Source organism: Rhinoraja longicauda, chromosome 29 (assembly GCF_053455715.1).
Source record: "Rhinoraja longicauda isolate Sanriku21f chromosome 29, sRhiLon1.1, whole genome shotgun sequence".
NCBI classification, from domain to species: domain Eukaryota; kingdom Metazoa; phylum Chordata; class Chondrichthyes; order Rajiformes; family Arhynchobatidae; genus Rhinoraja; species Rhinoraja longicauda.
Genome location: NC_135981.1, coordinates 100,637 through 116,761, shown reverse-complemented (window position 1 = coordinate 116,761; position 16,125 = coordinate 100,637). Strand labels below are relative to the sequence as shown.

Sequence of the window (16,125 nt, the reverse complement as noted above, 5' to 3'; positions counted from 1 at the left end):
AAACTGTGGCCCCTTGTTCTGGACTCCCCCAACATTGGGAACATGTTTCCTGCCTCTAATGTGTCCAATCCCCTAATTATCTTATATGTTTCAATAAGATCCCCCCTCATCCTTCTAAATTCCAGTGTATACAAGCCTAATTGCTCCAGCCTTTCAACATACGACAGTCCCGCCATTCCGGGAATCAACCTAGTGAACCTACGCTGCACGCCCTCAATAGCAAGAATATCCTTCCTCAAATTTGGAGACCAAAACTGCACACAGTACTCCAGGTGCGGTCTCACCAGGGCCCGGTACAACTGTAGAAGGACCTCTTTGCTCCTATACTCAACTCCTCTTGTTACGAAGGCCAACATTCCATTGGCTTTCTTCACTGCCTGCTGTACCTGCATGCTTCCTTTCAGTGACTGATGCACTAGGACACCCAGATCTCGTTGAACATCCCCTCTTCCTAACTTGACACCATTCAGATAATAATCTGCCTTTCTATTCTTACTTCCAAAGTGAATAACCTCACACTTATCTACATTAAACTGCACCTGCCATGTATCCGCCCACTCACACAACCTGTCCAAGTCACCCTGCAGCCTTATTGCATCTTCCTCACAATTCACACTACCCCCCAGCTTAGTATCATCTGCAAATTTGCTAATGGTACTTTTAATCCCTTCATCTAAGTCATTAATGTATATCGTAAATAGCTGGGGTCCCAGCACCGAACCTTGCGATACCCCACTGGTCACTGCCTGCCATTCCGAAAGGGACCCATTTATCCCCACTCTTTGCTTTCTGTCTGTCAACCAATTTTCTATCCATGTCAGTACCCTACCCCCAATACCATGTGCTCTAATTTTGCCCACTAATCTCCTATGTGGGACCTTGTAGAAGGCTTTCTGAAAGTCGAGGTACACCACATCCACTGACTCTCCCCTGTCAATTTTCCTAGTTACATCCTCAAAAAATCCCAGTAGATTTGTCAAGCATGATTTCCCCTTCGTAAATCCATGCTGACTCGGAATGATCCTGTTACTGCTATCCAAATGCTCAGCAATTTCGTCTTTTATAATTGACTCCAGCATCTTCCCCACCACTGATGTCAGACTAACTGGTCTATAATTACCCGTTTTCTCTCTCCCTCCTTTCTTAAAAAGTGGGATAACATTTGCTATCCTCCAATCCACAGGAACTGATCCTGAATCTATAGAACATTGAAAAATGATCTCCAATGCTTCCACAATTTCTAGAGCCACCTCCTTAAGTACCCTGGGATGCAGACCATCAGGCCCTGGGGATTTATCAGCCTTCAGTCCCATCAGTACAAGGTATTGAGGTTGGGACGCTATGTTATAGTTGTGAGGCCGCACATTTAGTACTGTTTTCACTTTTGGTCACCCTACAATAGGAAGGATGTCATTAAGCTGGAAAGAGTGTAGAGAAGATTTATGAGGATGTTGCCAGGACTTGAGGGGCTGAGGTATAGAGAGGTTGGGCAAGCTAGAATTTTATTCTTTGGGGGGCAGAAAGCTGAGGGGTGATCTTCTTGAGGTGGATAAATCTTGAGGGGAATAGATAGGGTAAATTTATCCACAGATGGGAATCAAACACAAGTGGATGAATCTTTAAGGTGAGGGGGGCAAGATTTAATATGAATCTGAGTATGGAATGAGCTGCCCGATGACATAGTTAAGGTAGAAACTATAACAGCATCCGGAAGGTACTTGGATAGGTACATGGTTGGGAAAGGTTAAGAGGGTTATGAGCCAAAGGCAGGCAATGGGACTTGCCTCGATGGGGCATCTTGGTTGGCATGGATGAGTTGAGCTCATGGGCCTGTTTCCATGCTGTAAAACCCCAATTATCAATTACCCATTACCTTCCACAGATGTTGTCTGGTCTGCTGATCTCCCTCCCCCAGCCGTAGAAGCATGTTGCATTGGGCCAGTGGGTCAATTTGCATAAACCTACAAGTGACCAAGATTATCTTTTATTTTGTATGGGTGTAAATTTAATTAAAGGGTTTGAACAGGATGTGAATGGGCAAAGTTCTTGAGGCCATATTGAAAAGGAACGGCAATTGTTAGTGAATAGAAGGGAGGATATAACTATGCTCTCTCCTCTTATCTAGGTTCATAATGAACGAAAGCGATACATCAAAGAATGGCGAAAAAGAAAAAGAATGGTAAGAATGAATTATGGGCCATTTAGAGATAGAGACATGGCCACTTGGAGCATTTGTACAGGTGGGGAGTGATATTAGTGGGTTAACTAACTAGTGCAGTAAGAACAGGGCCTTTGGTGCCAAGATGCCTGTGTCGAACATAGAACGTAGAAATACAGCACAGGATCAAGCTGAACATGACGCCGAGACAAAGTCTTATAATTCTGTGCATTCCCCTTCATTCCCTGAATATCCATCTGCCGATCCAAACGTGTCTTAGATGCCACTAACGTATCTGCCTCCCCCACCAACCTAACCCGAACCCTAACCCTAACCCTAACCCTAACCCTAACCCTAACCCTAACCCTAACCCTAACCCTAACCCTAACCCTAACCCTAACCCTAACCCTAACCCTAACCCTAACCCGAACCCGAACCCGAACCCTAACCCTAACCCCAACCCCAACCCCAACCCCAACCCCAACCCTAACCCCAACCCTAACCCTAACCCTAACCCTAACCTTAACCTTAACCCCAACCCTAACCCCAACTCCAACCCTAACCCTAACCCCTAACCCCGAACCCTAACCCCAACCTTTGCAGCCTGTTCCAGGCACTCGCCACCTTCTGTTTAAAATAAAAGAGACTTGCCTCGCACACCTCCTTTAAATGTTGCCCCTTTCACCTTAAAGCTGTGCCCTCTAGTTATTGACACTTCCATCCTGGGGGAAATAGTTCCGACTGTCTACCCTGTCTATGCCTCTCATAGTTTTATATTTGTCTCCCCTCAACCTCTGACATTCCAGAGAAAACAATCCAAGTCTGTCTAACTCTCTTTGTAGCTAATACCCTAAAATCATGGCGCCATTCTGGTAAACCTCATCTGCACCCCTTCCAAAGTCTCCACATCCATCCTGTATTGGGATGACCAGAACAACATACAATACTCCAAATATGGCCTAACCAAAGTCCTATCAAGGTGCATCGTGACTTCTTGACTCTTGTACTCAATGCCAAGACCAATGAAGGCAAGCATTCCATATGCTGTCTTTACTGCTGCATCTATTTGTGCAACTGTCAGGGAGTTGTGGACTTGGACCCCAGAATCTCTTTGTACATCAATGCTGTTAAGTATCCAACCATTAATTGTATTTTTCTCCTTGCATTCGATCTCCCAAAGTGCAACATTGCACACTTGCTCGGATTAAACTCCAACTGCCATTTCTCCACCCATTCCTGTAGCTGATCTATATTCTACTATATACTTTGACAGCCTTTCTCACAGTCCGTGACTCTGCAAACTTACTAATCCATCATTTATATATATCACAAACAGCAGAGGTCCCGGCACAAATCCCTGTGGAATTCCACTGGTCACAGACCGCCAGCCCGAATATTGTCTTTCCACCACAACTGTCTGTCGACAACATCCACCATCGAACTCCGTTGTCACCTCCTCAAAAAACCTGATCAAGTTAGTAAGACACAACCTGCTGTATATAAAGCCATGCTGACTGACCCTAATCAACCTATTCTCTTCCAAATGAGAGTAAATCCCATCCTAAAGAATCATATGCAATAACTCCCTATCACCAACATGAGCCTCACCCATATATAATTCCCTGGGTTCTCCCCACTTTTGTTCTTAAACAAAGGAACAACTTTAGCTATACTCCAGTTCTCCAGGACCTTGCCTGTGTTTAGAGAAGACATGTATCTTTGTCAAGGCTCTACAATCTTCTCTCGTCTCAATAACTGGGATGGATCCCATCAGCTCCTGAGGTTTTCCACCTTAATGCTCTTAAGAGCCCCAACACCTCCTCCTTAATCTCAAGGTGTCCTTGCTTAGTATTCTTCACACTGATCAGCTAAAAAAATTAATAAAAAATAAAAAAATAAAGTGGATGAGGTTGAGGCTCAGTTAGACATTGGCAAGTATGATGTTGTGGTAATCACTGAGACATGGCTACAAGAGGACCAGGGCTGGGAACTGAATATTCAGGGGCACACAACATAGAAAAGACAGACAGGTGGGCAGAGGGGGTGGGGTCGCTCTGTTGGTGAGGAATAATATTCACTCCCTTGCAAGGGGTGACATAGAATCAGGAGATGTAGAATCAGTACGGATAGAAATGAGGAATTGTAAGGGTAAAAAGACCCTAATGGGAGTTATCTACAGGCCCCCAAACAGTAGCCTCGACATAGGGTGCAAGTTGAATCAGGAGCTAAAATTGGCATATCGCAAATGTAATGCTACGGTGGTTATGGGAGATTTCAACACGCAGGTAGACTGGGAAAATCAGGTTGGTAATGGACCCCAGGAAAGAGAGTTTGTGGAGTGTCTCCGAGATGGATTCTAAGAACAGCTTATACTGGAGCCTACTAGGGAGAAGGCAATTCTGGATTTAGTGTTGTGTAATGAACCTGATCTGATAAGGGGACTCGAGGTAAAAGAGCCATTAGGAGGCAGTGATCACAATATGATAAGTTTTACTCTACAAATTGAGAGGGAGAAGGGAAAATCGGAAGTGTCAGTATTACAGTATAGCAAAGGGGATTACAGAGGCATGATGCAGGAGCTGGCCAGAATTGACTGGAAGGAGGCCCTAGCAGGGAAGACGGTGGAACAGCAATGGCAGGTATTCCTGGGAATAATGCAGAAGTTGCAGGATCAATTCATCCCAAAGAGGAGGAAAGATTCTAAGGGGAGTAAGAGACACCTGTGGCTGACAAGGGAAGTCAAGGACAGCATAAAAATAAAAGGGAAGGAGTACAACAAAGCAAAGAAGAGTGGGAAGCCAGAGGATTGGGGGTCTTTTAAAGAGCAACAGAAGATAACTAAGAAGGCAATATGGGGAGAAAAGATGAGGTATGAGGGTAAACTAGCCAATAATATAAAGGAGGATAGTAAAAGCTTTTTTAGGTATGTAAAGAGGAAAAAAATAGTCAAGGCAAATGTGAGTCCCTTGAAGACAGAAGCAGGGGAATTTATTATGCGGAACAAGGAAATGGCAGACGAGTTGAACCGGTACTTTGGATCTGTCTTCACTAAAGAAGATACAAGCAATCTCCCAGATGTTCTAGTGGCAAGAGATCCTAGGGTGACGGAGGAACTGCAGGAAATCCACATTAGGCAGGAAATGGTGTTGGGTAGACTGATGGGACTGAAGGCTGATAAATCCCCAGGGCCTGATGGTCTGCATCCCAGAGTACTTAAGGAGGTGGCGCTAGAAATTGTGGACGCATTGGTGATCATTTTCCAATGTTCTATAGATTCAGGATCAGTTCCTGTGGATTGGAGGGTAGCTAATGTTGTCCCACTTTTTAAGAAAGGAGGGAGAGGGAAAACTGGAAATTATAGACCAGTTAGTCTTACATCAGTGGTGGGGAAGATGCTGGAGTCAATTATAAAAGATGAAATTGTGGAGCATTTGGATAGTAGTAACAGGATCATTCCGAGTCAGCATGGATTTACGAAGGGGAAATCATGCTTGACTAATCTTCTGGAATTCTTTGAGGATGTAACTAGGAAAATTGACAGGGGAGAGCCGGTGGATGTGGTGTAACTTGACTTTCAGAAAGCCTTCGACAAGGTTCCACATAGGAGATTAGTGGGCAAAATTAGAGCACATGGTATTGGAGGTAGGGTACTGACATGGATAGAAAATTGGTTGACAGACAGAAAGCAAAGAGTGGGATAAATGGGTCCCTTTCAGAATGGCAGGCAGTGACTAGTGGGGTACCGCAAGGCTCGGTGCTGGGACCGCAGCTATTTACAATATACATTAATGACTTGGATGAAGGGATTAAAAGTACCATTAGCAAATTTGCAGATGATACAAAGCTGGGTGGTAGTGTGAACTGTGAGGAAGATGCTATGAGGTTGCAGGGTGACTTGGACAGGTTGTGTGAGTGGCCGGATGCATGGCAGATGCAGATTAATGTGGATAAGTGTGAGGTTATCCACTTTGGTGATAAGAATAGGAAGGCAGATTATTATCTGAATGGTGTCAAGTTAAGAAAAGGGGACGTACAACGAGATCTGGGTGTCCTAGTGCATCAGTCACTGAAAGGAAGCATGCAGGTACAGCAGGCAGTGAAGAAAGCCAATGGAATGTTGGCCTTCATAACAAGAGGAGTTGAGTATAGGAGCAAAGAGGTCCTTCTGCAGTTGTACAGGGCCCTAGTGAGACCGCACCTGGAGTACTGTGTGCAGTTTTGGTCTCCAAATTTGAAGAAGGATATTCTTGCTATTGAGGGCATGCAGCGTAGGTTTTCTAGGTTAATTCCCGGAATGGCGGGACTATCATATGTTGAAAGACTGGAGCGACTAGGCTTGTATACACTGGAATTTAGAAGGATGAGAGGAGATCTTATCGAAACGTATAAGATTATTAAGGGGTTGGACACGTTAGAGGCAGGAAACATGTTCCCAATGTTGGGGGAGTCCAGAACAAGGGGCCACAGTTTAAGAATAAGGGGTAGGCCATTTAGAACTGAGATGAGGAAAAACTTTTTCAGTCAGAGAGTTGTGAATCTGTGGAATTCTCTGCCTCAGAAGGCAGTGGAGGCCAATTCTCTGAATGCATTCAAGAGAGAGCTCGATAGAGCTCTTAAGGATAGCGGAGTCAGGGGGTATGGGGAGAAGGCAGGAACGGGGTACTGATTGAGGATGATCAGCCATGATCACATTGAATGGCGGTGCTGGCTCGAAGGGCCGAATGGCCTCCTCCTGCACCTATTGTCTATTGTCTATTGTCAGCAAGGATATTGTAGGCTAAAGGGCCCATTGATGTGTTGTATATCTCTGACTCTTAAGTTTCTAGCATATGATTTGATTTCAGGAAAGCAAGCTGTGGTTTCTGTTGGAACTGCTGCTGACCTGCTGTGTATTAACACCAACTTTCACACTTTCTATTCAGGCAACTGATTTGATTGATGCTGTTCTGGAAGGGTATCCCAAAAACAAGAAACAGTTCTATGTAAGTAATGAAAAGCACTTGTGCTCAGGCCAGAATGAGCTGTGCACAGCATGCATAAGTAGGCTCAGACTACATTTGGCAATGTGACCATTCTATGGTTTCTCTTTATCTTCCAGTTGCCAACCACTTTAACTCCCCTTCCTTTTCCCATACTGACCTTTCTGTCCTAGACCACCTTGATTACCAAAGTGAGACAATGTGCAAACTGGAGGAACACCTCATATTCCGCTTAAGTAGCTTACAGTCCAAGGGTATAAACATTGAATTTTAGATAACTAACCATCAAACACCACTCCCCCTCCCACCACCTTTCCCTTCCCACTCTCGCCTTTCACCAGCGATCCTTCTTCTGGTTTCACATTTCACGCCTATTCTCACACACCAGCTTCTGTCTCTAATCTTGCTCTAACACCACCTGACTTCATCTCATCATCCTCCTACCTGCTACCTTACCTTGTACCAAATATCTTCTACCACCATCTGTCTCACCCCTCCCTCTCACTTTATGTAGGCTATCCTCCTTCTGCACTCAGGCCTGATGCAGCCTCTCGACCTGAAATGTCAACCATTTCTTTCCCTCCACAGATGCTACTCAACTCTGAGTTCATCCAACTGTTTGCTTTTTGCTTAATTCTAGCTTTTATTATGTCTCCCTTTGTTCATCTCTCCCATCCCTTCTTCCCCTAACCCCCACCTGGTTTCCACGCTTTTCAACCCCTATCCTTGTGGCCTCACCTGTTACCTACCAGCCTCTATCAGGTAGAAGGGTCTCGACCCGAAACGTCACCCATTCCTTCTCTCCTGATATGCTGCCTGACCTGCTGAGTTACTCCAGCATTTTGTGAATAAATTCCTTCGATTTGTACCAGCATCTGCAGTTATTTTCTTATACAGCCTCTATCAGGTAGAAGGGTCTTGACCCGAAACATCACCAATGGTTACGTGGCGGCGCCTAACGGCAGCGGCTGACTAGCAGTCTGTCCGTCTTTTTTTTCCCCTTTTTTTGTTGTGTGTCGGTGTTGGGATGGTTTTTATATATATTTTTTGGTTGTGTATGTGTGGGAGGGGGTGGTGGTGTGGGTGTGGGTGGGTGTGGGGGGGGGGAACTTTTCTCTTCCTCACGGCGCGGGGTGCGGCTCGGCTGTGGGGCCTAACATCGCCCGGTGCGGCTCGGCCGCTGGACTTTACATCACCCGGTGCGGCTCGGCCGCTGGACTTTACATCCCGGTGCGGCTTGGCCGCTGGACTTTACATCCCGGTGCGGCTTGGCCGCTGGACTTAACAGTGCCCGGTGCAGCTCGGCTGCGGGGCTTAACATCGCCCGGTGCAGCTCGGCTGCGGGGCTTAACATCGCCCGGTGCAGCTCGGCTGCGGGGCTTAACATCGCCCGGTGCAGCTCGGCTGCGGGGCTTAACATCGCCCGGTGCAGCTCGGCTGCGGGGCTTTTCATCGCCCGGTGCAGCTCGGCTGCGGGGCTTAACATCGCCCGGTGCAGCTCGGCTGCGGGGCTTTTCATCGCTGGTGCGGCTCGGCTGCGGACTTAACATCGCCCGGTGCAGCTCGGCTGCGGGGCTTTTCATCGCCGGTGCGGCTCGGCTGCGGACTTTACATCGCCCGGTGCGGCTCGACCACGGGACCTAGCTGCGCAAGGCTTGGTCGCGGGCCTTTCATCGCCCGGTTCGGCCGCGAGACGTTTCAGCGCCCGGTGCGGGGACTGTGCGGGTCGGTCGGGGACGAGCTGTCTGTCTGGGCGTGGGGAAGAGAGGGGAAGTTTTGTTGCCTCCATCACAGTGAGGGGGTGTTTGGAGTCACTGTGATGGACGTTTGTGTTGGGGTTATGTGTCTTGTGTTCTTTTTTTATCTATGACTGCTATGTAGTTTCGTTCGGTACTTCGGTACCGAACGACAAATAAAGCTCTGTTATCAGATACAAACCTCTGAGAAGCCATTTGTCCCCATATAATCCAAAACAAGATAAATAATTAGAGAAAGTGGGACTAGCCAAGAGGATCTATCTCCCTCCCTCATTGTTCTGTTGATAAGTAAATTCAGTAACTTGACCATTGACATTTTAATTGTTTTATTAATTGTAAATTTCCCCGGTTTGGGATGAATAAAGGAATATATTAATATTATTATTATTATTATTAATTCAGGAGGAGCTTGGAATAGAAACTGATGAAGATCATTCTGTTGCTGTACCAGACTTGTGAAGGAATCAAATCCTACGCTCAGTGGAGAACTCCTGTAAGATCAGTGACTGAATATCTTTTCCATCCAAAGCCATAGTTTTAATGTTCTCCACTCAATGCATTCAGCAGTTTGAGGTTTACTGGGATTGGTGGCTGCTGCTTTGAGTGGAAATTATTGTGAAATATGTGTATTTCCTGAGTTTCACTCCATTGCAGTTCTCTCTCCTTCTGATTCTCATAATTTAAGGAGCGGGATTTTCACTGCTGTAGACCTATCTGGCCCTTCAAATCTGTATAAGGTTGAGCCAGCTTTACCTCAGTGCCATTTTTCCTGATTCCCTTAATAGCCATATATCTATCTCTGCTTTGAATGAGTATAACAGCCTCCACAGTCTTCTAAGATTGAGAATTCTCTGAGATTCACCTCATATGAAGACATTTTGCATCTCAATCCTGAATGGGGTGCACCTTTTTCTGAGACTGACCCCTGGTACTGTTCACTCAGCCACGGGTGGGGAAATCTTCCATTATTTGAGTCTGTCAAGTCTTGTTGGAAATTTGTAAATTCTGATGGAAGATAACTAGGCGATGCTTCACTGCAGTGTGAGTTCAGAATTCCGGCTCCATTGTTTCCAATTTCATTCCCAGCCTCTTGAGTGCTGTGAAGTTCAGCTTAGGGCAGTGGTGTATATACATCTCCAGTACTACATCCACTGAGAAGAGCTGTCCAAAAATGGTTGAAAAAGTATAATTATAAACCTCCAAGGAGAGCTTCAATGAATCAAACAGTCAGGACTTCATTGTTGGTGTGTTCATCAGGAGCTTAACCACTTGATCAGTGATGGGTGGAGTGTGGGGTAAGGACTGTTTGATCGTCTGTTTTCAAAAATGTTTGTGTTGAGCAGGTTATCCGATAACCATTGTAAATGTTTTTGTTGAGATTAAAATTACTCTTCTGTTGTTATTTATGGGATGTTATTCCTCAACATGATGGTCTCGGCGGTTTCTGAACCTTCCATTATGCACGTGTCGTCTGGGGAATAATGAACAACGAGTGAAAGATTTCCTTCCCTTAAGTATATTTTTGAACTAGATGGGAGGGTATTTGATTGAAACAAGCAAGATCCTTAAGAGTTTTGAGTGTGCTAATATGTTACATTCACTTTCTAAGGCAATCTAGAGCCAAAGGTTATCCATTTAAGGCTGAGAAGAGGCAAAACTAAGTCAGGGATGAGTCTTTCCTCTAAGGGGCTGTAGAAATACAGCAAATCCTCATTATAACAGACCATAAAGGGGGGGGGGGGGGGAGGGGGGTTGATGTTCATTGTTGCCAATTATCTGCTAAAATCAAGTAAGATATTATCATGGTATATAGTTGAAACAACATTGGGACCCTTCTTCAGATCGATGCAGACTGCTGAGTTACTGCAGCACTTAACTGCTGAGTCATTGCACCTAAAAACTAGGCACCGATGGCGCTGGTCTTGGCGTGGATATTGTTGCAGTTCACGCTGTAGTCCCCAACAGGACACATGTTCTTCAGGCTGCCACTACCGACAAGACGCCCTCAGTCAGCGTGGGGCTCCATCCCCTCTCACCCTTTGCTTTTTCCATTCCCTGCTCCACTGCCACCCACCCTGCAGTTACCTACATCTTCCAGGGATGTTTTGTTTGGCAGATCAGTCATTTGGAGGAGAAGGGGTGAGATAGTAATCAAGGCTGAAGGTGATAAGTGGAGAATACAGAAGGGTGGAATAAGAAAGAGAGGTAGGGGGTGAAAGGTAGAACCAGAGGAAGGAATGGTTGGGAGAAGGGAATAGACAATAGACAATAGGTGCAGGAGTAGGCCATTCAGCCCTTCGAGCCAGCACCGCCATTCAATGCGATCATGGCTGATCACTCTCAATCAGTACCCCGTTCCTGCCTTCTCCACATACCCTCTCACTCCGCTATCCTTAAGAGCTCTATCCAGCTCTCTTGAAAGCATCCAACGAACTGGCCTCCACTGCCTTCTGAGGCAGAGAATTCCACACCTTCACCACTCTCTGACTGAAAAAGTTCTTCCTCATCTCCGTTCTAAATGGCCTACCCCTTATTCTTAAACTGTGGCCCCTTGTTCTGGACTCCCCCAACATTGGGAACATGTTTCCTGCCTCTAATGTGTCCAATCCCCTAATTATGTTATATGTTTCAATAAGATCCCCCCTCATCCTTCTAAATTCCAGTGTATACAAGCCCAATCGCTCCAGCCTTTCAACATACGACAGTCCCGCCATTCTGGGAATTAACCTAGTGAACTTACGCTGCACGCCCTCAATAGCAAGAATATCCTTCCTCAAATTTGGAGACCAAAACTGCACACAGTACTCCAGGTGCGGTCTCACCAGGGCCCGGTACAACTGTAGAAGGACCTCTTTGCTCCTATACTCAACTCCTCTTGTTATGAAGGCCAACATTCCATTGGCTTTCTTCACTGCCTGCTGTACCTGCATGCTTCCTTTCAGTGACTGATGCACTAGGACACCCAGATCTCGTTGAACATCCCCTCTTCCTAACTTGACACCATTCAGATAATAATCTGCCTTTCTATTCTTACTTCCAAAGTGAATAACCTCACACTTATCTACATTAAACTGCATCTGCCATGTATCCGCCCATTCACACAACCTGTCCAAGTCACCCTGCAGCCTTATTGCATCTTCCTCACAATTCACACTACCCCCCAGCTTAGTATCATCTGCAAATTTGCTAATGGTACTTTTAATCCCTTCATCTAAGCCATTAATGTATATCGTAAATAGCTGGGGTCCCAGCACCGAACCTTGTGGTACCCCACTGGTCACTGCCTGCCATTCCGAAAGGGACCCATTTATCCCCACTCTTTGCTTTCTGTCTGTCAACCAATTTTCTATCCATGTCAGTACCCTACCCCCAATACCATGTGCTCTAATTTTGCCCACTAATCTCCTATGTGGGACCTTGTCGAAGGCTTTCTGAAAGTCGAGGTACACCACATCCACTGACTCTCTCCTATCAATTTTCCTAGTTACATCCTCAAAAAATTCCAGTAGATTTGTCAAGCATGATTTCCCCTTCGTAAATCCATGCTGACTCGGAATGATCCTGTTACTGCTATCCAAATGCTCAGCAATTTCGTCTTTTATAATCGACTCCAGCATCTTCCCCACCTCTGATGTCAGACTAACTGGTCTATAATTACCCGTTTTCTCTCTCCCTCCTTTCTTAAAAAGTGGGATAACATTTGCTATCCTCCAATCCACAGGAACTGATCCTGAATCTATAGAACATTGAAAAATGATCTCCAATGCTTCCACTATTTCTAGAGCCACCTCCTTAAGTACCCTGGGATGCAGACCATCAGGCCCTGGGGATTTATCAGCCTTCAGTCCCATCAGTCTACCCAAAACCATTTCCTGCCTAATGTGGATTTCCTTCAGTTCCTCCATCACCCTAGGTTCTCCGGCCCCTAGAATATTTGGGAGATTGTGTGTATCTTCCTCAGTGAAGACAGATCCAAAGTAACGGTTTAACTCGTCTGCCATTTCTTTGTTCCCCATAATAAATTCCCCTGCTTCTGTCTTCAAGGGACCCACATTTGCCTTGACTATTATTTTCCTCTTCACGTACCTAAAAAAACTTTTGCTATCCTCCTTTATATTATTGGCTAGTTTACCCTCGTACCTCATCTTTTCTCCCCGTATTGCCTTTTTAGTTAACTTTTGTTGCTCTTTAAAAGAGTCCCAATCCTCTGCCTTCCCACTCTTCTTTGCTATGTTATACTTCCTCTCCTTAATTTTTATGCTGTCCTTGACTTCCCTTGTCAGCCACAGGTGTCTCTTACTCCCCTTAGAGTCTTTCCGCCTCTTTGGGATAAATTGGTCCTGCAACCTCTGCATTATTCCCAGGAATACCTGCCATTGCTGTTCTACCGTCTTCCCTGCTAGGGCCTCCTTCCAGTCAATTTTGGCCAGCTCATGCCTCTGTAATCCCCTTTGCTATACTGTAATACTGAGACTTCCAATTTTCCCTTCTGCCTTTCCATTTGCAGAGTAAAACTTATCATGTTGTGATCACTGCCTCCTAATGGCTCTTTTACCTCTAGTCCCCTTATCAGATCAGGATCATTACACAACACTAAATCCAGAATTGCCTTCTCCCTGGTAGGCTCCAGTACAAGCTGTTCTAAGAATCCATCTCGAAGGCACTCTACAAACTCTCTTACCTGGGGTCCATTTCCAACCTGATTTTCCCAGTCTACCTGCATGTTGAAATCTCCCAGGTGGGAGGGGAAGGAAAATGGATAAAGAGGGGTGGGTGATGAGCAGATGGATGAGGAGGAGGGTGATGGTGGGGGGAAGGTAGTTGGGGAGAAGCATAAACTAGGTGACCATTTCACTGAGCACTTTGTTCTGACCTCCAGGGCCAGCTGGAGCTCCCAGTTGTTAGCCACTTCAATTCCCATTCCCTTTCTGCCCTTGGCCTCCACTGCTAGAGTAAAACAGGAGACATACTCATTAAGGACCTTGCCCGTCTCCCGTATTCTCTCTCTAGTTACCCACTTTCCCTTTATGTACTTACAAAATCTCTGTGGATTTTTCTTAATATTGTCTGCCAGAGGTATCTCCTGCCCCCTTTTTGTCCTTTCAATTTCCTTCCTAATTTTGCCCTTCTGGTCCTGGAATTCCTCCAGGGATACACAATTCCAGCTGGCCTATGCCTCTTTTTTCACAACCAAAGCCTCACCTTATCTCGTCATACTTTAAGCTAATAGAACATTGGCCCTGGTCCCAAAAGGCTTGCCCTTCCCAATTTCCTATGTCTAGATCAAGCTCTGCCCTGTTCTTTGTTGGGCCTCTACATATTGTCTGAGGAAACTTTTCTGAACACATTTGATAAATTCTGCCCCATCTAAACATTTTGCACCATGTGAGTCCCAGTCAATATTGGGAACATTTAAATTTCCTACAATGACAACTGTTTTAGTCCTACAGCTGCCTGCAATCTTCCATCATATTTGTTCTTCTAATTCCTGCTGACTATTTGTGGGCCTACAGTACACTCTCAACAAGGTGATCATCCTCTTTTTATTTTTCAGCTCCACCCATATATCCTCACTGGACTAACCATCAGTAATGTTATCTTGCCATCCCCTCTTTTACCCCCACTTCTATCTTGCCTGAAACACCTGTGCCATTAAGCTGCCAGTCCTGTCCTTCTTTAAGACAGGTTATCGTAATGGCTACGTCCCAGTCACACTTACCTAGCCACACCCTGAGTTCATCTGCCTCACCTGTCAGGCCTCTCACATTAAAATAAATCAAATTCAATCCAACAATCCTTCCTTGCTTCCTACCATGTTCCTGCAGATATTGTCCACTGAACTTTCTTTCATTCTGCCATACCGACTTCCAGCCTCTCACCTGCCTCAGTCATGTTGGGTCCTGCCCCACCCACAGGGATCATCTGCACTTTGCCTACTCCCTTTTCTCATGGTCACTCATCTACTCTCTTCTAAAGCCACCAACTTTAGTGCTCATCGCAAACTTACACCGTTGCTCCCAAGCAACAGTTCATTATTTTAGCTATTTGCCTTATTTCTCTTTCCACTGATGTGATTGTACCTTTTTGTTTCTGTTAAGATTCCAACTGACAGTTAACTTGACAACTTTGTGATACTACTCCGACCAGCCATTCCTTTTAAGGAGTAACTCAGTGGGTCTGTCCCAACCCAAAACGTCAACGATCCATGTTCTCCAGAGATGATGCCTGACTGGCTGAGTTACTCCAGCACTGTTTTTAAAAAACAAAACAGCGTTGTGTAGTGTGCCAAGTAGGCCGAAATAATGACAAGTAGTCAGGTGCTAGAGAAAGTGAGTTTACTGTAGCTAGCAGGAACAAAAGGCGAGAGAGTAATGCGGTCCCTGACCTTTATACTCCCGGCCGAAGTCCGCCTCCTTGGATCGACCCATTCCCGTGCCGAGGGGTCGTGAGTGGTATGGGCCGACCCTCGGGAGCCACCACAGGACCCCCCCCCAGAACCAGAGGCACGAAACGCACCGGCGGTCGCACTAGTCGACCGAACCGTGTACGGTACCCGTCCGACGGGGGGTCTGGCGGGGGCACAGCTGGAGGGACAAACGGGGGCGGAGAAGGGGGTACAAATACCGGTCGAGATGAGGGGATCGGCGGGTGCGGTGTTGGAGGCACTTGCAAAGGGGGGCGCCCGCGCGGCCGAGGCTGTGCAACCCGCACCGGCTGGTCAATGTCCAAGTGCGCTGGTTTAAGGCGATTAATTGACACGGCCTCCGGTCGGCCCCCCATGTCCAACACAAAAGTTGTCTCCCCGTGTTTCAGCACTTTGAAAGGGCCCTCATAAGGTCTCTGAAGCGGTGTTCGATGGGCGTCGCGGCGAAGAAAAACGTAGGCACAATCCCGAAGGTCCGATGGGACGTATGGGTGGAACGTCCCATGGTGAGACGTAGGCACGGGTGCCAGTTTTCCGACTCGCTCATGAAGGCGCTGTAGGGTGAACGAGGACTGTTCCTCCTGCCCCGGCGACGAGGGCACGAACTCCCCGGGCACGGTGAGCGGCGACCCGTAGACGAGCTCGGCTGATGGCGTTGCGAGGTCCTCCTTTGGTGCCGTCCGGATGCCTAATAAGACCCAAGGCAGTGCGTCCATCCAATCGGGGCCGGAGAGTCGTGCCTTCAACGCAGCCTTGAGCTGCCGGTGGAGCGCCCTCGGACAGCGAGGCGAAAGCTGCGCTCCATGT

The 16,125-nt window shown here is 46.5% G+C and overlaps 1 protein-coding gene across 1 annotated transcript in view; it reads left to right on the top strand.

The window, feature by feature from the left end:
* psmc3ip (PSMC3 interacting protein) overlaps positions 1-10,268 on the top strand; it is a 29,907-nt gene extending 19,639 nt beyond the window's left edge. The window contains exons 6-8 of the mRNA XM_078424557.1: positions 2,126-2,179; positions 7,081-7,140; positions 9,297-10,268. Of these exons, the coding sequence (XP_078280683.1) occupies positions 2,126-2,179; positions 7,081-7,140; positions 9,297-9,353 (171 nt within the window). The 3' untranslated portion in view covers positions 9,354-10,268. The remainder of the gene's footprint in view (positions 1-2,125; positions 2,180-7,080; positions 7,141-9,296) is intronic.
* The last annotated feature ends 5,857 nt before the right edge of the window (positions 10,269-16,125 follow it).